This window comes from Camelus bactrianus, chromosome 6 (assembly GCF_048773025.1).
Source record: "Camelus bactrianus isolate YW-2024 breed Bactrian camel chromosome 6, ASM4877302v1, whole genome shotgun sequence".
Lineage (NCBI taxonomy): Eukaryota > Metazoa > Chordata > Mammalia > Artiodactyla > Camelidae > Camelus > Camelus bactrianus.
The window spans coordinates 8,792,611-8,814,135 of NC_133544.1; the positions used below are offsets into that span (position 1 = coordinate 8,792,611).

General features: G+C 51.5%; 1 protein-coding gene across 2 annotated transcripts in view; it reads left to right on the top strand.

Moving 5' to 3' along the window:
* The first annotated feature begins 4,168 nt into the window (after positions 1-4,168).
* CLMN (calmin) overlaps positions 4,169-21,525 on the top strand; it is a 113,056-nt gene continuing 95,699 nt past the window's right edge. Inside the window, exon 1 of one of the 2 annotated variants that reach the window (XM_045505676.2) lies at positions 4,169-4,371. In XM_045505676.2, coding sequence (XP_045361632.2) covers positions 4,290-4,371 — 82 coding nt within the window. In that variant the 5' untranslated portion in view covers positions 4,169-4,289. The remainder of the gene's footprint in view (positions 4,372-21,525) is intronic. The other variant, XM_010968750.3, reaches the window with a different exon arrangement.

Genomic DNA, 21,525 nt, shown 5'->3' on the forward strand with positions numbered 1-21,525 from the left:
GTTGAAGGATAATGATTGGTTAGTCCAGCTAAGATCCACTACAACCTCTTAACTGGACTTAATCTGAAATTCCTAACAGTTTTTCTTCTTTTTTTAATTGAAGCATAGTCAATTTACAATGTTGTGTTAATTTCTGGTGTACAGCATAGCCATTCAGTTATATATATACATATATTCCTTTTCATATTCTTTTTCATTATAGGCCACTACAAGGTACTGAGTAGAGTTCTCTGTGCTGTACAGTAGGACTTTATTGTTTATCTATTTTATGTATAGTAGTTACAGTTTTTTTATGCTGATGAGTGCTATGATTTTAAAGGAGCTAAGACTTTTTAAAATGTTATATAAACATGACAATCCATAGGTATGTGGGATAGATGTAGGTGGGCAGTGAGGGCCGCAGGACAAAGTCTGGTTTTTGCCTTACTCTGTGATTTTGGACAGGTTACTGAGCAGTTTCAAGCCTCACCTAAAAAGGATCCCTGCCTAGTTGGCCTAACAAGGTCACCGTGAAGACCAGATTAACTCTGGCTGAGAAAGGACTGTCCAAATCCTAAAGAGCTGTACACACAAATGGGGTCACGAGAGTGACATGAAATGGAGCCAGCCCCCATCACTCCTCTCCTGGAAGTGGTTGGGAGGGTCCATGGGGATTACCTTTGTTGTTCGTATTCTTTCCCAAAGGGAGTCTGGGCTGTTGAGACGCAAGCTCTCTGTCCAGATTCTCTCTCTGAAGTCACTAGTCGCCATCAGCAGAGGCAGGAAGATCACTGGGCCAGAGGTTTGAGAAGTCCTTCCGTGGGGAGGATGTTAGGTTTGATGATCTCTGAGGTTCAGACCAGGGATTCTCTGAAATTCTTTTCCTTTCCCTTGGCAGAAGGGAATTTTTAAGTCAGTTTTAAACAATGACAAGAATTTTAGCCAAGCCAGGCGATTTCTAGAAAATCAGTTTCTGGAAACTCCCGGGAAGCCAAGCCCTCAGGCAGAGTACTTTTCCTTCCCCAAAATAAAAGTGCAAAAGAAAAATGGTACCATTCATTCATGCAAGAAGGTAGATAACCTAACCCTCCTTGGAAGCCATGCGCCCCTCTCTCCCAAACAGAACTCTGGACCTGGGAGGCTGGTCAGGCCCGAGGGAGGAAGGGCCATTTCACAGAGTGGTACCTGCCTGGTGCCCAGCAGCACAAGCTTTGTCCACTGCCAACATGAAACTTTTTTGGATCTCCTCCCCAGATGTTGACTTGGGCCCAGGACATGGGGGTCAATTTTTTGTCATTGGGTCCCTGCTTTCTGAGTTCAGGCCTATAAGGAGAGTCACGTATTCATCTATTCACCTCTCTCTGGGCCAGGCACTGTGCTAAGTGCTCAGATGGTGAAATTTATGACACAGCCCTCATTCTCCAGCAGTTCAGTTAGTGGGGGGAAACTGTCAAGTAGACGTAATTATAATGCAACGTGGAAACAGGATAGCAGGGTTCATGGGATATTATGAGATTGGGCCAAATATTATAGGAATTGCATAAGATGGGTGCTCAGCTGGGCCTAGGGATGTTGGAGAAGGTTCCCCCCAGGTGGACATGATGGAGCTGGAGTGAGCCAGGTAAAGCTGAAAGGCAGGAAGCAGGGGGGCATTTCAAAAGGGGACAGACTGAACAAAGGCCTAGATGTGACAGGGTGTGGCCACGACATACAGCAGTTAAACATCTCTTGATCAAAAAGTATAAAACCAGGACTGATGGAGGTGGCACAGGGGCCAATCAGGGAGCACCAGAGACGGTGAAGGAAAGAGGGGTGATCTTGACACATCACGACAATGAATATTCAAGTCCCTTTTAGAGGCCAGCCTCATGCTCAGTGCTGGCTCAGACTCCTCCTATTCCATTTTGAAAACCACCTACAATTCTCTTTCCACTTTGATGCCAAGAAAGTTCTTTGGGCTGGTGACCCAATACCTAACACATGGTTGGTGCTCCATCAGTGGTAGCCATGGCCCCTCCCTGCCAGGGAGTTGTTCCTGCCTATGCAATGCTCTCCCGAGATGCAGCCTTCCCGTCACAGGAAGAGATATCTTTGTATCGTGAAAAATGGTCCATCCCTACAGCTAACATCCACCCTACTTGTTTAAAGCCTTCTGCTCCCTGAGATTCGTCTCCTGATGGAAAGGAAGGCTGATTCTCTTGGCTCTTTGCTTTGGAAAGAAAATGACTTTTAGCCCAACTTCACCCCACAATTATGAAAAATAAACTTAAGTGTAAAAACAGGAGACGACCAGAAGTTGGGGCAACATTAGGTGACGCCTGACTTCTAGCACCCTGCCCTGCAGGACACAGAAGCAGACTCCGCTCCCTGGAGGGTGAAATGACCATACATTCTCAGATCAAATCAGGGAGGAAGCAGCACCAGCCTCAGCCCACGAACCCCTAGTGGCACCACTGGGCTTCCAGACTCATAGATGAGGAGAGCTGGGGCCGGCTGGGAACTCCTGCAAAGGGCGTCGAGAGGTTAAAAAAGAACTTACTGGTTTTCTGTCTGATTGTAAAAACATGTGCTCATGGTGGGAAACTTGGCGAATGGAAGAGAAAGAAAAAACAGGATTTTCCACCCTCTGACAGCAGATTCCTTTTCATCTCCTTGATAAACGTCCCTGTTGGAGTGGGAGGGCAGGTGGGCAGCCTGTTCCTGGCTGTGCCACGGGGCCTGTCTCCACTGAGCCCCTGCCCCAGCTGCTGTCCCAGCAGTGGTTCCTCATCCTTCAGGCTCAGCTCCAAGGTCAGTCCTCAGAGACCTTCCCTGATCCCTGTCTGCCCCCCCCCCCCCCCCCGCATCACTTATTCTAAGTCGATGTCCTCCTTGAACTCACTTTCATTTGTAATTGTCTTGTTTCCTTGTTTGTTGGCTGTCCATTGTCTCAAGGATCTACACGAGGGTAGAGTCACTCACCTTACGGCCCTGCCTCAAGGGCACAGGGTCTTTCCGGTGTTTCAGTACCACGAACGCAGCAATGATGAGCACTGCCCGTATGTGAAAATGCTTACTGAGCCCTGGCTGTTTTTCTCTCTAGGAATATCTCATATATAAGGCATTCTCCTCTCTCTCTCTCCCTCCCACTGTGTGTGTGTGTGTGTGTGTGTGTTCTGGAAAGGGTCAGAGTACTGAGCTGGGGGCTGGGACCTCATGTCCTTAATTCATTCCTTAGCCTTTGGCAAATTCCAGGACTCCAAAGCTTCCTTTTCTCCGTGTTTGAAAAACCAGTAAAGAACTCTGCCCAAGGTATGAGTTGTGAGCCCCAAACAAGATAAGATCCTGGAACTCTCAAGAGTCAAAACTGATGGTGAACACACACACACACACACACACACCCATCGCAAAGGCCCATACCCATTTTTTATTTTCAGTAAAGGGTCACTTGGAAATTCAGGGGCCCAGGACTCCACAGGGTATACCAGCTGCCGGGTGATTGGCTGCTTCTCCCTCCTCCCCAGAACCTGGGGTCATCTCTGGACTGGATCTCGCGCAAAGGCTCCCAAGATCCAAATCCAGGAAAAAAGTCCTTCTTGCCACGGGTCCCCAATCTGGAAACAGACTAGAGAATTCCCCTAACTCCAACTCCACGCTCTCTGGCCCCCTGCCCAGGCCCTCGCTGCTCCCCATAGGTGTTCTCTGGGTGGCTGGGCCCGACTTGGGCGCCTTCACACGGCAGGGGGCGGCCGAATTGTGTGTGTGTAGGTGGGGAGGACCCTAGGTGGAAGGGTGTGGGTGTCTCTGGGACCTTGGTGGGAGGGGTGGGGGAGGTGCTGAGGTGGAGTCAGGGTGGGAGGGAGCGGGTCCTCCGGGACCAGGTACGGGGACCCGCGAGCTCACCCCGGGTTGCGTCACCCGGCCCACCGCCCCCTGAGACATCATAATCTGTGGGCTGGGACCCCGCCCCTCATCACCAACCCGTTTGCAACCAAACAATCCAACCAACAAACACCCCGGAAAAAAAAAAAAACCGGCCGGAGCCCAGCCTCCCTTCCCGCCCCGCCCCTCCTCTCGCCCCCCGGGGCCCCCGCCCCCGGATGGGGGAGTGAGCGCGAACCCGCCGCCCCGCACCCGCAGCCCGCCCGCGGCGGGGGCGGCCCGACCGCGCGCCCGCCCCGCCCGCGCCCCGCCCGCGCCCGCGCTCCTCGGGCTCCGCGGCGCCCTCGCCGGGTGCGTGCCTCTCGCACGCCCGCCAGCCCGCCTGGCTCTCCGCGCCCGCCCGCCGCCCGCGCCGGGCCCCGGCGCCCGGGCCCTCCCGCCCGCGCTTCATGGCTGCGCACGAATGGGACTGGTTCCAGCGCGAGGAGCTCATCGGACAGATCAGCGACATCCGAGTCCAGAACCTGCAAGGTAACGCGCCCCGGCCTCCCCGGAGAGGAGCGCAGGTCGGGGGAGCCCCGGAGCCCCGGGAGCCGCTCCCCACCGCCGGGCAACTCCGACCCGCGCCGCCCCCTGCCGGGTCCTGACCCGCTTCCTGTCACTTACTCGGGATGGGGGTAGGGTCGAGATACCCGCCCCCAAACCCCAGCATTGCCGCCGCGGCCAGATTAACAGTGGCCTAGGGGGTGGGGCGGCACACGTGTGTGTGGGCTCGGGGTTGGGGGGGTACATCCCGCTTGCTCTGGGGGGTTGTCATGACTCCCCCTCCAGCCGCAGCTGCGAGTTTGGAGAAGTTTGTACTTGCGCTCTTGGGGACGGTGGCCCAGGTCAGGGAGGGGAGGAGAAAGTGCGATTGCGTGTGTGCGTGTGCGTGTGCGTGTGTGTGTGTGTGTGTATGTGTGTGTGTGTTTGTGTATGTGAGTTCGCACACTTCCTAAGTACCTCCGAGGCTCAGGGAATTGAATGGGGGACGGCGCCTCGGGGTGGATGGGGGAGGAGAAGGCCGGAGGCGCAGATCCGTGGGATCAGGCGGCCACTTTGCTCCGGGAGCTGCCCCTGCCCTCGTCCGGGGCTCAGTACCGGGGAGGGCGAGAGGCTCCGCCTGCCCGGCGCCGGACGCCGGGACCTGTATCTACCTTGAGACAAGGTGAAAGGGGAGCTTAAAAGCCAGCAAGTGTGACAAGGGCCAAGGAGGTGGGGGGTGGGGGGAGGGGTTCCCGCCACAGATGAAGTGTATTTATCTTTCAGAGGAGTTTATTCATTGTGGAAACTTAGAAAGCACAAACATATTTAAAGGAAAAATTTCCCCCACAGTTACCCCGCCATCCATGCACCTACCCACCCAAAGAAAGCTGTTTCTCGTAGAGGTGGACTTCCAGCCTCTCTCTTTTCACATGTGGGCTCTGCAGAACTGGACAGAGTTCCACTTCTGGCCTCTCTTCACCCATGTACACCTGGCCAGGGAAGTTTCTTTGGCAGCTTCCCCTGCAGGCGTGGGTTTTTAGAGATTCCAAGGTTGGTGGTGGCTCAGGGAGAGCGGGGAGGCCTGGACAGAGAGGTCATGGGGCTCTGGGTCCCCCCTCTCATCCCAAGCAGGTGGCATGCTTTTACTGCTCAAGAGCAGAGAGCCCCAGCGGGCAGGGTGCAGTCTTGGGGGGGTGACCAGATCAGGCAATCAAGTTTAAACATTACACCTGATAGAATGTTTCTCGGGAGCCCACATGGTCTGCTCCACCCCTAGGTTAGGCAAGGACAGTGCAGGCAGAGGTGACCTGAAGTGGGGAGGAGGGGAGCCCAGTGCACGGGACACTGGCAAGTGAGTTTGCTCTGGGCTCCCTTGATCTTTTCTGCTGTGATTTGTGTAAAAGGGGGAGGATTGAGCTGGCAATGTTGAAGATGATCTTTTTTGATAAGCCTCGCGTCTGGGTCCTGTTGCCCTAGAACTGACATCCTGTCTGAGGGTGGGCATTAGTATCTTTTGCTGAGATGGCATCTGGTTTGGGCTGTCAGGGTGTGTGTGTGTGTGTGTGTGATTGTGTGTCTCTTAGGCAATCAGTGGGTGTTTAATAAGCACATACTCACCAATTCTTGGTGCAATAATTTCCTGCACTCCTCAGCTCCCAGTGTAAAAGCAATCAACTTTTGTGATGGGATCTTCAACAATAGGAGCAGTTAGTTACACCTTGAACACTGAAAGAAGGCTTTACTAAAATGGGGACAATTTGAAATGGGTCCTGAGGGTTGAGTAGGAGTTCACTGAGTGGGCTTCTCTCTCTCTCAGCTCCCAATGAACTGTCCTCACTTTTAAGCAATTGTCAATTACAATTTGAGCATCGATGGGCTTTGCTGTTTAAAAAATAAACTTTTAACTTTATGTATATTATTTATGATTATGTATAATGTATACAAATATGCATTATTCTCAAATGTAAATCCAACAAATTTTTATGTGTGGATACACCTGTGTAACTACCCTCAAGATGTAGAAGTTTTCTAGTACCCTAGGTGGATACTTTGTTTTCCTTCCCATTCACTCCCTCCCAACAAAGCTACTATTTTTACCTTTTTTGCCTCTAGAATTTCATATAAAACTGAATAATACAGTATGTCCTTTTTTGCGCCACATCATGTTGCTGTGATTCATCTATGCTCTCGCTTTTATCAGTAGTTCCTTTATTTTAAAGACTTTGCATAAAACTATTGAGATATATTTACATATCGTAAAATTCACATTTTTTAAGTTTACAATCCATTAATTTTTAGTAAATCTACTGAGCCGTTCAAACATCACAACAGTGCAGTTTGGGAACACTTTCATCACCTGATAAAGATCCCTAGCACCCAGTGTCTGTGTCAGTCTCTGCTCTCAGCCCTAAAACCAGGCTGTCCGTAGTTCCTTGTTTTTGCCAAGGACTCTTCCATTGTATGGATATACTACCCTTATGATGCTCTTCTTTGGTGAGGAACATTCGGGCTGTTTGCAGTTTGGGGCTATTGGGAAGGGATGGAGCTGTTAGTCCTGGGGGGCACTGGGGAGGTGCTGGCTCGAGCCTCTGCTGCCCTGCCCAGCATTGATAAGAGGCTGTGAGAAGAGATGGGGGCAGGAGTCTGTTTTGTCTCTTTCCCTTCGCATCCTTGTCTCTTGAGGATGCTAAACAGACATTTTCTCTCCTTGTCTCTGTGGTACTCAGGAAGTCCAACCAAAGGACCAGGTCCAGAAGGCAGCCTCACTGTGCTTAAAGCATCTGCTCAAACCAGCTGGTGGGTGTCCGCTGGCCCTGGACATGTTTGGATGACATGCAGGCTGCAAGCGGGGGGCCTTTTCAACTGAGCAGGGGTGGTAGTCAAGGGAGGCAGGAGGAGTCCAGACAGAAGGCTTGTTTTTCAGGCCGTGTGCTTCCTTTGAGCACAGGTAGTCGCAGTTGTCGTGGTGATGGGACGCTGGGTACAACGGGATTTCAAATCCGCAATCATAGGGACAGAGGAGGAGTCCCAGCCTCCATTAAGCTTTTGTCTATGGCCCTGAACTGTGGAATTCTGGAATCCATGCAAATGTAATTGTGATGTCATCAGACCATACCCCACGGAATGTTGGAATGAAGCCTTCCTGACCTGTCTTTGGGAGGTGGGGTGAGCTGGGCAGAAAGCACGGCCTCTCCCAGGAGGGCTGGGACAGCTTACTGCACCTGGCACCCGGGAGGATGAAGTCCTCTTGATTTGCTTATGGAAGTGTCTGTCAGTGACAGACTCTCTGGCAGACAGCAGGGATGTCCATCTGGGCACAGCTGCCCATGCCACCCTCCCAGGGTCCCTCGTGAGGAAACGGGGGCGGCCCAAGTTGTTGACCTTTGCAGAGAAGAGAAAACGGAATTGCAGGAGGTTGGCAGCCTCCAGCTGGTGGCCCCCGCTTCCGTGGAGCCACGCAGGGTAGAACTGAGGTTAGAGGTGGCCAGTTAAGGTCTGTGCCTTGGTTTTCTGCCTGGCTGTGGGCAGAGCGCCCTTCCGATGACAGAGCTGCTTTGGCCGCCCCCTTCTCCCTCTTTGGTGCCGCCTCAGGGTCCAGCTGAAGTTCTGGAGTCCTTGACTGCTGGTCGATGTCGGGTGTCGGGCCAGGATTTGGAAGATGCTCCCATTTATGTAGGGAGCTTCCTCCCCCACCCCAAGATTCACAGCCTTTTTCTGTTCAGTTTAGCAAACATGTGCCAAGCATACAGCATCATGCAGACATCAAGGAATGCAAAGTCGATCCTTGTCCCTGCCTTTAAGGCACAGGAAGCCATCATGGCACCCAGCCAGACTGGGGCTCGAATTTTTGATTCTGACAGCACGGACGTTCCTGCCATTCAGGGCTGTCTCCCGTAGCTCTGGCGCCTAATACTGTGAACCCTGAGCTTGTTTTTCCGGGGCGACTTGGCTAAGACCTGCACCCAGAGTTGGAGGTGGCTGGAGTTAGGTGGAGCTGAGCAGACAGAAGGCTTTCTCACTGCATCTCTGGGGGAGCAGGCCGGGGGTGCCCAGCGCTGGGTCTCCCTGAGCGGCACCCGCCTCTGCCTCCTTGTCTCCCTCAGCCCTAATTTGTTGGGAAGTAGTACCACCAAGGGTTAGCAAACAAGCGGTGATGCAGGGCGTTTGGAACAGACTGCCAAACAAAGGTAGAAACAGTTAACCCAACTTAGAGCAGCCTGCGTGCCAGGCACAGCAAACTGCTTCCTTTAATGCTTTTCATGAGCCTGTGAGGCTGTTTCAGAAGTGGGGAGAGAGAATGTCATGCCCAAAGTCATGGACTTGTAAGCAGAGCTGGGATTTGAACCCAGATCAGACTAAACCACAGGTCCCATCTCTGGCTCTGTAAATCTTGTGCAGTGGCCGCACTTGTGAAGGAGCTGAGAGCTTCAGGGCTGGGACCTGGGAGGGCCTCTCAGAGCTGGGGCACTGGAACCAGACCTTGAGGGCAGAGGAGAAATTTGACAGCATGAATTTTGTGTTGCACAACTTGGAAGGCAGGAAAGATGTTGGGATCGCCTGAAGGCAGGCTCAGGGGCAGGACTGTGCCTGCCTGGTCGTCTTTGTCTGGTTATCTGCTTCCTCCTTTCCTTCCATTGGCTCACGCCCAGGCCTGGACCTTCCTCATGCTGGCCTGGACTCCACAGTGACCTCTTTATGGCTCTGGACCTTGCATCACATCCTCCAAGCCACCCCATCACCCGGTCATCCATCACACATCTCTGCTAATGCCTTCAGCGGGTCTCCACGGCCAAACTGTGGGCTCAAGGCAGCTCCCATCTACCCTAGGACTAATGGCATCATTGTCCACAGACCCTGGGATGTGGAAAAGGTTGGGCTGCCCTGGCTTTACAGGGTCAAGTCCAAGCCCTTCCACCTGGCAGGCGAGGCCCTCTGCGGTCTGCCTTGGGATGCAGCACCAGCCTCCTCTGCCACTCCCTGCAGCCAGAACCCTCCCTTCCCAATTCCTAGGCTCTTATCTCCATATCTTTAGACCTCCTTTGCAGACTGAGGTGGGATCAGGGATGCTATGCAGCACCCAGAGAAAAGATGGAGCCGGGGTGGGGGGCTATCTTTCTGGCTTCTGCCTCCCTTCGCTCTTGGAGGGCACAGCAAGTTTGCTGCAGGTTTCTGTATAAAAACCAAAGAAAATCAAACTCAGAGGTTCCACCTCCTCCAGGAACTTGCTGCCCATCGGGGCCCTGCCTGGGGCTGTGTGCTTGGCTCTGAAGGATGAGTCATCATGTAGAACATTTCTTTCAGCCCCCCAGCTGGAGTCAAGCCACTGGCTTTGAGTTAACTCTGGATTTTGCCCACGAAAGACTGTGTTCCAGCCCCAGCACCATCCCTGCCTCAGGGTGTGGATTCTTCTGGAATGGCCTCTCCAGGTGGAGCATATTGTGCAGCTGGGGAAGCCACAGCCAGGACGGGGTGGCTGAGGGCCTGGGTCTGGCTCCTGGCTTTTGCAGCTAACTTGCTGGGGGTCTTGGGAAATCTCTTCCCTTGCCTGTGCTTCAGTTTGCTCATTTGCAAAAGGAGAGGGTTGGACTCTCAGGGGCTCCAATTGGTACCCACTAAGAGGTCAGGTAAGGAGAGGCAGGGCCTGTGCAGAGCATCCCCAGGTGATGCCTTCCGCGTTCCAGTCCCTGGCACACGTGGGTGGGCGGCGGGTGTGTGGCTCTGGGTCACGCTGAGCACAGCTGGCTGCATTCCTGAATCCTCCTTACTGGCAGGTGCTGGAGACTCACTCCCACACAGGGTCCTGTTAGAAAAGGCCGTAGTTCATGAGCTCTGTTAGGAAAGTACTTAGGGGTAAATGATGTGCATTCTGGGGTTATTCTTGGCTGATTCTCTATGGTTTCTATGAAGAGCCCAGGGAAGGTCTGGGACACCCGATCTGAACTAGTGGGGCAGAGTTGAAGGTGCCCCCAGGGAGCTCGAGTGACTCAGATATGGTCGTGGCAGACTGAGGGAGAGGGCTCCTGCTTTCGTCCATGCACACTTGTCCCCGGGAACAAGTGTTCAAGGCCAGGTAAAACAGAAGCCCATCACCAGAAGTTTGTCAGCAGTGAGAGGGAAGCCCTCCATCTAATTGGCGGCTGACCCACGCACAGAATCCCTTGTTAGCGGCCGTGGTCGTGGTTGGCCTTGACTTCATCAGAGCAGGAGGAGGTGGGGCTTCTGACCAGATCCAGCGCTCTGGGAAGCAGCCCTTTGCCCAAAAGGCCCAGCTTACAGGAATTGCCCTCCTGGACCCGGGAACACTCTGGCATTTCATTTTTGACTGGAACAGCCGAGGCACTGGGCAGAGTCCTGCCCGACAAGCCGCAGGTCACGCCTGCCTGGCTTCAGAGGAGAAGAGAGAAAAATAAAGTAATTGTCTCTTTAGTGGTTGAACCATTAAAAGTAAACTCCCTGTTGCCATGGAAACCGTTTCTTATTTCCCCCGCCCCCTCCCTGCACCTCTTATTTTTTTAAACAGTGGAGGATTGTGTTAGTTACAGAAGGACTTAGAGGCAGCATCAAAAATCTCAAGTGTGGCTTTAAAGAATCTTTCACAGTTTCCCCCGCCCCTCACTGATCTGTCTGCTTTTCTTTTATTATTTTTTTCCCCTATCAGAGCAGGGATTGGGGAACTATGGTCTGCAGGCCAAATCCAGCCAGCTGCCTGTTTTTGAGAATAAAGTTTTATTGGAACACAGCTGTGCTCATTCCTTTGCATAGTGGCCAAGGCTGCTTTTGGACCACAATGGCAACTGAGTAGTTGTGACAGAGAAGTACATGCAAAACCAAAAATATTTACTCTTTGGCCCTATCGGAATGTGGGAATTCAGGGAGCTTCCTACAGGATGGCAGGGACCTTACTTGATTTTCTAAATCCTCACTCAGGGAACATGACAAGGAGGAGATGTTGGTGAATGGCTGTGGCATTCGGCCCAGCCTTATTTGCAGCCTGCTTTAGAATGGACTTCCCCACCGGAAGCCTGGCTCTTCAGGCGCATAGTCCTTATGGAGTCCTCCCGAAGTGCTGGGAGGATGAATGGGACATTCGGGGAGGATGAGTGGGACACTCGGGGAGTCCCCAGCACACAAAGGCCATTAGCATCTTGAGGCTGAGTGAGCATTTTAGGACCAGGGACGCTAAGGTGAGTGCTGCCTGCAGTATAGGGGGGGTGGGGAGGCCCAATCCAGCCTTTAGGGCGGGGCCCAGGGAAAGTCTATAATCTCAAAGGCAGGCAGTGGGAAACCAGGAGGTAGGGGAGTGTGGTCAGGGTTTGGGGTGGGCTCTTCGGTGGGACTGCGGCCAGGGTTGGGGGCGGCCAGTGCAGGGAGGTGGGTCCCTGAGGTAGCCTGCGTAGCTGCTGCGTTCCCTTTGCCCTTTCTGAGTCCGTGATCCACTGCTTCTTAGAGATTGTAGCCCAAAACCCCAAGGAAGAGGAAGAGCCAGGGAGGACTTGGGGAATTTGCAGAGGCCCTGGAATCTTTCTGGTGTCAACCAGCGGGGCCTTCAGCCCCTGCAGAACTGGGGGTCTGGTTGGAAGGCTTTAGGGCACTGATGCCATCATGACCCACCCCTGCTTCCCCCTCCTGGGGGGCTCTCCTTGGAGGCAGGAGCCTGTGCGATATTTATATCCCTTTTTATATCTGTTTTAAACTATTTTTAATCTTCTATGGTATGACATACTTAAAAAGCAGCGTTCTGAGGCCTTCTAGCTGGGAACTGGGGCGGGGTGCGGGACTGGGAGGGGGCACGGAGCTGACCTGACAATTTGGTGCTGAAATAACTTAACCTTCAGATGGGCTCCTCCCCCGGCCCCTCCGGCGCCTCCCGCCTCTGGCAGTCCCGGCCCTCAAGCGTCTTTCTCATCTTCACCTTGCCTTTCGTGCTTGTTTTTGCGAACACCTTCCTGTCAGGTACCAGGGCCACTGTTTCCTGCCTCCTGCTCCTCCAGTCCCACTTGTGCCCTGCAGTCCGGAGAGCTTTGTCTCGCCAAGTCCGCCCTTTACCCAGACTCCTCTTTGCCCTCAGGAAGAAACCCTGCTGTGTGCTCTGGGCCCCCTCACTTCTGTCCTTTCTGGAATGAACCAGCTGCACCAGGAGATCTTCCTGTTTCTCCCACAGGCCACTCCTTTCCCTGTACCTTTGTCTGCACGGCTTCTTCTGCAGAGAATGACCATGGCCGCGCCTAGAGCAGCCTCCCCGCACCCCGCCTGCGCCCGCCTGGGGGCAGTTCCCAGCCTCCGCCTCTGGACTCCCTGCCACCCAGCCCGGAGTCGGTCCCCAGAGGAGCACGTTTGTTTTCTCTGTCCCACCAGCCCCTGACACGGAGTAGGTCTGCAGAACTGTTTGCCCAACTGTTGTCAGCTGAATGATGGCCCCCAAACATGTCCACATCCTAATCCCCAGAACCTGGGAACCTGTTACCTTACTTGGTAAAAGAGACTTTGCAGATGCGATTAAGTGCAGGATCTTGAGATGATCCTGGATTATCCAGGTGGGTGCAGTTAATCACAAGCATCCTTATACGAGGGAGGCAGGAGGGCTGGGGAGGAGATGTGATGGTGGAAGCAGAGGTCATAGTGATGCTGTTGCTGGAAAGGCCATGAGCCACGGGGTGCAGGCAGCTTCTGGGAGCAGGAGAAGAGAAGGAAATGGGCTCTCCCCAGAAGGTGCACAGTCCCGCCGACAACTTTGATTTTAGGCTGTCAGCCCCATTGTGGACCCCTGTCCTCCAGAACTGTAAGGTAATAAGTTTGTGTTGTGTTAAACCTCTACATATGTGGGAATTTGTCACAGCAGCAACAGGAAACTGATACACAACTGCATTACAAGTGGCTGCCAAACCTTCTCCTCTCTCCTAGAGGAGACACATCTGGGGGACATATGCACACCAGGAATACCCTTTAGGTCCTGTCGGAGTTTGATGGACACCTGGGTGGCTCAAGCCAGGAGTGCAGGGACCTAGGCTCTGGTCACAGGGCTGCCACCGCTTGGCTGTGGAGCCTGAGGAGGCTGCCTGACAAAGGACAGCAGGGCAGGACTTGAGGGGACAGGAGAGGGGGCCTGCCCAGGCCCACAGAGACTCTGCCCAGGAGTCCAAATGCTGTGGTGGTGTGATCTGAGATACACGCAGGGCTGTGAATAACCAGGAAACGATGCCATGGGCTGGCCTGCTCTGCCCTGTGGCCCTGGTGGTGTGGACGGTGCAGCCCAAAGAGGGAGGGTGACGTCCCCACATGCCCTGCTGTGTGGATTCCGGGATTCCATGAGCCTGGCAGCGGTAATGTCTCTGTTCTAATCCTTGGGTCTGTTCTTGTAGAGCTGAGATACACAAGCCCTGGAAATGCTGATAACCCCGAGTGAGTCAAGTGTCGGATACTGGATAAACATCCTTCTATTTCATGTGAAAGATCAAAATTTATTTAGAAAACAAGAGAACATCATCAGAGTATTGGCTTCCATGCAGTTCCTGGTTTGGGGCTACATCACATCAAGAGTTAAACGTCCAAGCCTAGGTATACAATTATGAGGAACTTAAATTCCCAGAGAATGAAAGAAAAATCTTAATCTCGCCTCACTGTTTAAACGTGGCTGAGTGACGTCATACTGTACTTCTATCATTTCATCTATTTTCCCGAACTTCACCCCCTGCTTAGTTGAAGGTCAGCCCATAACCCCCACGGTATCATCATCATGGTATTAAGTTCATGAAACCAACAGTGATCATTAGTAAGGACACTTTCATTTTCTCTGTTTCTATTTCTTGTTATAAAACAAGGATGAGTTGCAATTAGATGTTCCAGTAGTTTCCCAAACACGCGGTACAATGAAGACGGCAGCGTAGTGAAAAGCCCTCCCTGGGCTGTGGCTTGTCCTCCTCATTGTCAGGCTGGCTGAGCCAAGGCCCAGCTTGAGTGACAGAAGGTAATTCAGGGTGTCGTTGTTGTAGGATGTGTAACATAGAGTACAGATTGGATACAAACCAGATGAGTCAGGGCTTGTCTTCATTGGTATGAGGGCAAGGATCTTGTGATTATGGGGAGTGTGAGGGTTGGGGGGTTGACTGCTTGTCCGGCTCTGAACCACATCTTCCAAATAACCCCTGTGGTGGGTGTCATTATCTGTCTCTGCAAAACTAAGGCTGAGCAAGGGTGTCACAAACGCCACGCTGCTGAGCTAGTAAGTGGTGGGACCAGGAATCAGAACCAAGTCTGGGAAGATTGAGTGAGTTGTGGGGAGGGGGTGTTGAGGGGAGACTGATGGCACTGGGACTTGGGGAGGGGGAGAGACTTGGTGAGCCCCGGCTCGGAGCACCCTGGCCGTGGAGAGGACAATTGATTTGGAACCCAGGAAGAAAGCGAGACTGGCTAAAGGCTGTTTGGCACAGTCACCCAGCCTTGGGGTATTGCTTCTTCTCAGAGTGGACTCAGTGACTCAGCTGTTTATAGCCACGCACCTACCAGGCTCCTCGTGCTGTGACAAAATAAAGTCTAAATTCCTAACTGATGATTCCTACGAAGAGTGGGGACAAGGATCCCCTTTTCAGAGACTGACAAGATGAAATGCCTGCAATCTTGAATTCAGCAGAAGGGACCAGAGGCAGCCGAGGGGACCCATCCTGTCATCCTCATCCTGGGGTGTCTCGTGACCCCTGCAGCTTATAAAGCACGGGCACCTCCATTACCTCATTTAAGTCTGCCAGAACCCTCTCAGGTTGGTGAGGTAGCCCCAGTCTACAGATGCAGACACTGAGGCTCAGGAGAGTTCAGCAGCTTTGCCCCATCCCACCCACAGTGAGCAGCAGTCTGAGATTTCCTTCCAGAACAGTCAAAAATTTCCTTCTACTCTCTGGTGTCTGAGACTTGTCCTGGCCCTCCGGCACTTGCTGAGGCCAGTCTGTGCAAGGTATTCACTTTCCCTTCATGTATGCAAGGGACTCTGTGTGTGTGTGTGTGTGTGTGTGTGTGTGTGTGTGTGTGTAGCTCTCCCTTGGGGAGCTGGTCTGGCCTTTGAGCTTGACTCTGATCTAAAACAAAACAAAATGTGATACCTTTCAAATCAAAACTGAGGGCCTTGGACTTGGGTGGCAGGGTGCTGGCAGGCCTGGGTGATGGCCTGTCGAGTTCCCAGAAGTGTTGTGGGCAAGTGCCAGGCAGTGGCATGTGATGACTCACCTGTTGGGGGTTGGGGGGAACAAGGCACCACTATTCCCTGGAACTGATGATGGGCTGGCAGAGGGGGAGGCCAGGAGTCAGACAAGTGTTACCCTTACTAGATTGTGATTGCACGGGGTGGGCACTGCTGCACTTGGTTTTGTTAGTGGTGGTGACTTGGTGACTGTCAGCTTGCCCTGGTAGACCAGAAAGCTCATTTGGGTTGGCCCTGTCATGTCCGTTAGTGTCCCAGGACCTACCCTCCTGTCCCAGGCTTGATATGTGTCCAGTTCACATTTGTTGAATACATGAATGGAGACTCAAAAGGAAAGTGTAGCTTCTGGGGTCGGGCAGAACTAGGTTTTAAGTCTTGGTCTCTTTTTAGCACTGACTAGCTGTGGATAGCTGAGCCTGACGGTGTCTTTTTGGTGAAAAGGGGATCATCCCAACTTCTCTGAGTTATTAGGACATTCAGTGATGTCACGTGTCTTCACCAATGTCTGTTTCCCTTTCTCTTGCCTTTTCCAAGTCAAAGGAAACCATAGTTCTCCAAGGTTTATATGAAAAACAGTGGTTCCCCCTCGTTGCCCCTTTTCCCAGAGACAATCACTTGCAAATTCTTCCAGCTGATGATTTTGGCATTTTTCCTGTATGCCTGTATATAACACGCACATATTCCTTTGTCTTGATTTTTTGATTCTAGGCTCCGATTTCCTATTCTGGGAAGTAAGGATGTAGGTCTCCTCTTTACCACTTTTAACCTCAAAGCTTTCCTATCCTCCCAACTTTGCAGTATATTTTCATCAGACTTTTGGTAAGATGAGTCACTGTGGGTCATTATGATAGTCCTCTTTCCTTGCCTGCTCTGCTTTCTGGTTTCCTCGGAGTTAAGGGTTGCCTGTTGTTGTTGGCGTGTGTGCTTGCTAATTCTTCCTCCAAGTCTCTGTCAGTGTTTAGATAGCCCCTCTTGTTTGGAGGCATCGGGTAAGTTCTCTCTTGGGTTCCTCTTCTTGAGCACTTCAGGGTCCTCTGACCTGTCTCCAGTCTGGACTCATCACCTTCCACACCTGGTACCTGGCTGTCCCTTGGGCTCTCTGTCACCATCACCTGTGGTTCCCCTCACCTCTTTCCTGAGTCAGATCTGCCATTTCTTGTGTTCTTATGGCTTCTTCCCCTGAATACAGGAGCACACCCTTCCTGACAAAGAGTGCCTGCGTGTGGGATTTTCTGAGAACTTGCACGTGGGAAAATGAGTTTATTCTCCTCTAACTCTTTTTTTTTTAATTTAAAAAATTGACCGATAGTTAGTTTACAATGTTGTGTCAATTTCTGGTGTACAGCATGTTTCAGTCATACATATACATACATATATTCATTTTCATGTTCTTTTTTCATTGTAGGTTACTGCAAGATATTGAATATAGTTCCCTGTGCTGTACAGTAGAAACTCGTTGTATAAGTAGTTAGTATCTGTAAATCCTGAACTCCTAATTTATTCCTTCCCACCCTCTATCCTCCTGGAAGCCATAAGTTTGTTTTCTATGTCTATGAGTCTGTTTCTGTTTTGTAAATAAGTTCATTTGTGTCTTTTTTCCCCCAAGATTTCACATATAAGTTATATCATATGGTATTTTTCTTTCTCTTTCTGGCTTACTTCACTTCAATTGACGATCTCCAGGTCCATCCATGTTGCTGCAAATGGCATTATTCTTTTTTATGGCTGAATAGTATTCCATTGTATAAATATACCACATCTTCTTTATCCAGTCACCTGTTGGTGGACATTTAGGCTGCTTCCATGTGTTGGCTATTGTGAATAGTGCTTCCATGAACATTGGGGCGCATGTATCTTCTCGAATTAGAGTTCCCTTTGGATATATGCCCAGGAATGGGATTGCTAGATCATATGGTAAGTCTAGTTTTAGTTTTTTGAGGAATCTGCATACTGTCCTCCATAATGGCTGCACCAAACTACATTCCCGCCAACAGTGTAGGAGGGTTCCCTTTTCTCCACACCCTCTCTAGCGTTTATCATTTGTGGACTTTTTAGTGATGGCCATTCTGACTGGTATAAAGTGATATTTCATTGTAGTTTTGATTTGCATTTCTCAGATAATTAGTAACTGAGCATTTTTTTTCACATGCTCTCCCCTACTTCTTGATTGCTAGATTATCTGGGCATCAGACTCAAGGGTGGAAATCATTTTTCTTCTGAGTATTGAAAGCCTTGCCCCGCTGCCTTCTAGCCTCCCTTCTAACCCCTCCAGGGTTGCCGTTGAGAAGCATAAAGTCACTCTCAGTTCTTTGCATGACCTGTTTTGTTCTCTCTGAAAGTTTGAAGAATCCTTTTTGTCCCCAGTGCCTCAGACATCAGGGTGACCCATCTTGGGGTTGGCCTCTTTTTCATCTGTCACTCTGAGCTCTTAGTGAGACCCTTCCATCTGGAACTATGTGTTTTACTTCTGGGAAGCTTTCTTGGGTCATTCATTGTGATTTCTGCCCCTTGGTTTTCTCTAATCCAGAACTCCTTTTATTTGGCTGTTGGTCCTCCTGGACTAATCCTCCAATTTTCTTATCTTTTTCTATTTTCCATCCCTTTTGCTTTTTGCTCAACTTTCTGGGGGATTTCATCAATTTTATGCTCCATATTTTAATCTACCACATTTTTAATTTTCAAGCGCTCTTAAGAGAAGCCCAATCTCCTTTCAGGGCTGCGGTATCTTCTCTTCCACACTGAGAATAGCAGTGATGGATGGTAGTGGCCGGGGTGGTGCTTTGAAAGGCACTGGTTGAGAGCATGGAGCCACACGGCCTGGTATGAATTTCACCTCTGCCACTTCCTGGCTTTGTGACTTATTTAATCTCATTACTCTTCAAATGCCTCATCTTTAGAATGAGAATAATAATGTTGAGGTCTGCCTCAAGAGCTCTGATGATTACATGATTGACTAGCGGTGGAGGGTACACATTGGATGTGCTGAATATGCGTGTTCCTTCTGCCCCTCCCTTTGCTTACTGTGTTTGTTTATTTGGAGCTTTCATATTAGAAAGTTCTTTCTTTAGCTGGACCATTCATTGTCCTTGATTGGTTTCTCATATTTAAGAATTGGAGACTGTAAAGTGTCCTGCAGGCTTTGAGAACGGGGGGTAGGGCTTCTTGATCAGAGCTTCTCTGATGGGTGCCCTGTGGGTTGTGTCATGGGGAACTGCAACGTCACTACCTTTAGGTCTTTCCTGCTGGCTGGGCAGCCTCCCTATGGAAGAATCTTAGTCTCCAGTCTGGCGGGTCAAGGCCAGGCTGCTGGGGGAGAAGGGTGGGGGTCTGGGAACTGGAAGAAGGAAGAAGGCTTGGGGCAGGGAGGTCCTCTGCATCCAATGTGCGGAAAATCACCAAATCTGCCTATTTTGAGTACAGTTCGCACTGAGATCTTCTGTTTTACCCTCCTGAGAATAAACTAGTCTTGCGCCCGCCCGAGGAGGGACAATCACCCAGCTAGGAGACGTGGGGGGAGGGGATGCCTGACCCATCTGGTTCCTTCCTATAATCCTCTTACTGCATCCCTGCCCCAAGCCAGCTTCCAGAGATCCCTGTCCCCACTCATTCCTGAACCTTTGGGACTTCCTGATGTTACATTGGATTGGTTTTCGTCCTTTCTCGCTGCCACTTGGACATAAATTTCTTGAGTTCGGTAAATCAGTTACCAAAGGTGGGATTCCTCTCCACCGTGCAGAATTCATTGCTGTGCTCCCTTCTCCTGTCCTTTCCATCCTGGAGGGTCTCTGTTCTGTATACACAACGCATACAGCAAACAAGACCCCTTTACTCCAGGTTTTAGTAGCATTTCCAGGTGGACTGGAATTAGAAGCCCATGTTCGGTCTGCCCTCTTCTCCAAAAAGTCACTCCCTTGCCTTTCCAAGTGTCTCGGGACAGCCCTGGAGGAAGCTGGCAGGCGGGTCCTGTGTTCACCTGAGCCTGGAAGATTCTAAGTGTGAAGATGCTTGCTTGGCCGTGTGCCCTTCCCTTTTGACTGCCTTCCCAAGACTGCTGCTGAATATCCTTTACGAGGAGACACTGGGGACATTGCAGAGGGGTTTCAGTCACCTGGCGCCTGTTTTCCCAGCCACACGCTGCGGCTGCCTGGGGCTGGGGGCCTGAGGCCTGGGGGTCAAGGGGTCTGGGTGTGGCACAACTCAACCGTAGAGGCGGAAGGACTTCCTTCGACAAACTTGCCACTGAGACCCTCCCGAGCCTCAAAACCCCGATCAGTGGACTACACGCACCTCTGAGCTTGGCTGCTGGGGTTTTAATTGGACCCCCAGTGCTAACCTTTCTACACTTGTTTTGCTGTCCTTGTTTCAAAGCTGCAGCCTCTGCTGCCCACGGATCTCACTGGCTTCTCGGGAGAGAAAAACCAAACCACTGAAGGAACGGGTTGTTTTGGTTTCTACGTTGATGTTGGACCCCTGCCTGCTTTTAGAAACCCTTCCGAAGCCCAGAGCCACAGACTACCTGGTTGGGGGGGGGGGGAACTGGCTGGTGCCTAGATTTGAAAGCTAAGCTATTCTTCGTGGCAGGATTAAAGGTGATCCTGGCCGAGCCTCCAGGGGACAGTGCCAGGCTGACTTGACTTGATCATCTCGATTTTTGAGTGGGTAGGACGACCCAGGAGGAAACGCCCTTTGGAGAGTCTGCTAAAGACCGAACCAAGACGTGGCCCTCCAGGACCCGTGGAAGGGTGCCTTTTTATCCTGTGGCCCTTCTCAAGTGCCCGCAGTTGATCGGTAAGAGCAAAACCAAAGAAAGAAGAGCCTGCCTGGTCTGCCGCGGAATGAGGGGTGTTTGAAGCCAGGTGCGAACTTGAATTTTAGCTCCCTCACTCTGTAGCTGTGGAACGGGAGCCAGATTATGGGTCCCTGTGGAATTCGGATCCCTTCTACCTGGAATGGGACTTTAATCATTGTAACGCCCTCCCGCGGTGGTTTGGAGGATGCAGTGAAGTTGTGAGTGCTGAGTGCCCAGTATCAATCAGGACCTCATGAATACATGTTTCTTTGTTTAAAGTAAAAGAGGAATGGTTTTGGTATGGCGGTTGATGTTTTGGTAGGGGTTCGGCTGAGTGGCGTGAGTGAATCGACCACTTAGTCAACATCTTGAGGTCAGATGTGGCGTCTGTGGTCAGGGATCATGTCATGGAGACCACAGGGCAGTAGCTGGCAAGCACTAACTGAGTGGTCTAGCTGGAGGCCTGGAATCCCCTGGAGACGGGCGACATGATGGGGGCTGAGCATCCAGCAAGGTGCCATGTAGCAGGACCTTGTGTTGGGTGGCGATTGAGGGTGCTTAGGTGGGGGTTGACAGAAACGGCCCCCCAGGTGAGAGAGGAGGTAGGTACGAGCCAAGGTGCAGAGGCAGGAATGGTCTGGAGTGTTCAGAGGTGACTGGTCCAGCCTGGGTGGGAAAAGGGTGCAAAGGGGGCTGTGTTAGTGGGTCTTCATTAATAATGAAGTGCTACTTGTTTTTGAGCAGGGTGGTCCTCTGGCTGTGAGATGTTCCAGGTGCTGGAGGAGGTTTAGCATCCTTGACTGAGCTGACAAAATGCTAATCACGTGAAGATCAAAATCTCCCCCCACATTTCTGCTTGGCAGGGAGTGGCACCACCCAGCTGAGAACTCAGGGCAACACGTGTGCAAATGAAAGGGGAAGCTGTGCTTTTCCAAAGAGCCATCTCCACTCTCGTACGCAGAGGAGCTGTGGTAACTACGTGTACCCCTCTCTCAAAAGACTCTTTGATATGAAGCTCCAGCTTTGAGGCTCTTGGAAAATCAGTAGGTGATGTCATAGTTGTTCTGTGAATTGTGTCCGTTCTAACAGAGAACTCTCCAGTTGTTGGAAGAATCCAGCAAAGTGACGCCATAATTTGTGACCCTTTGGACTGTTTCACAGAAAATTACTTAATGCATCGGGT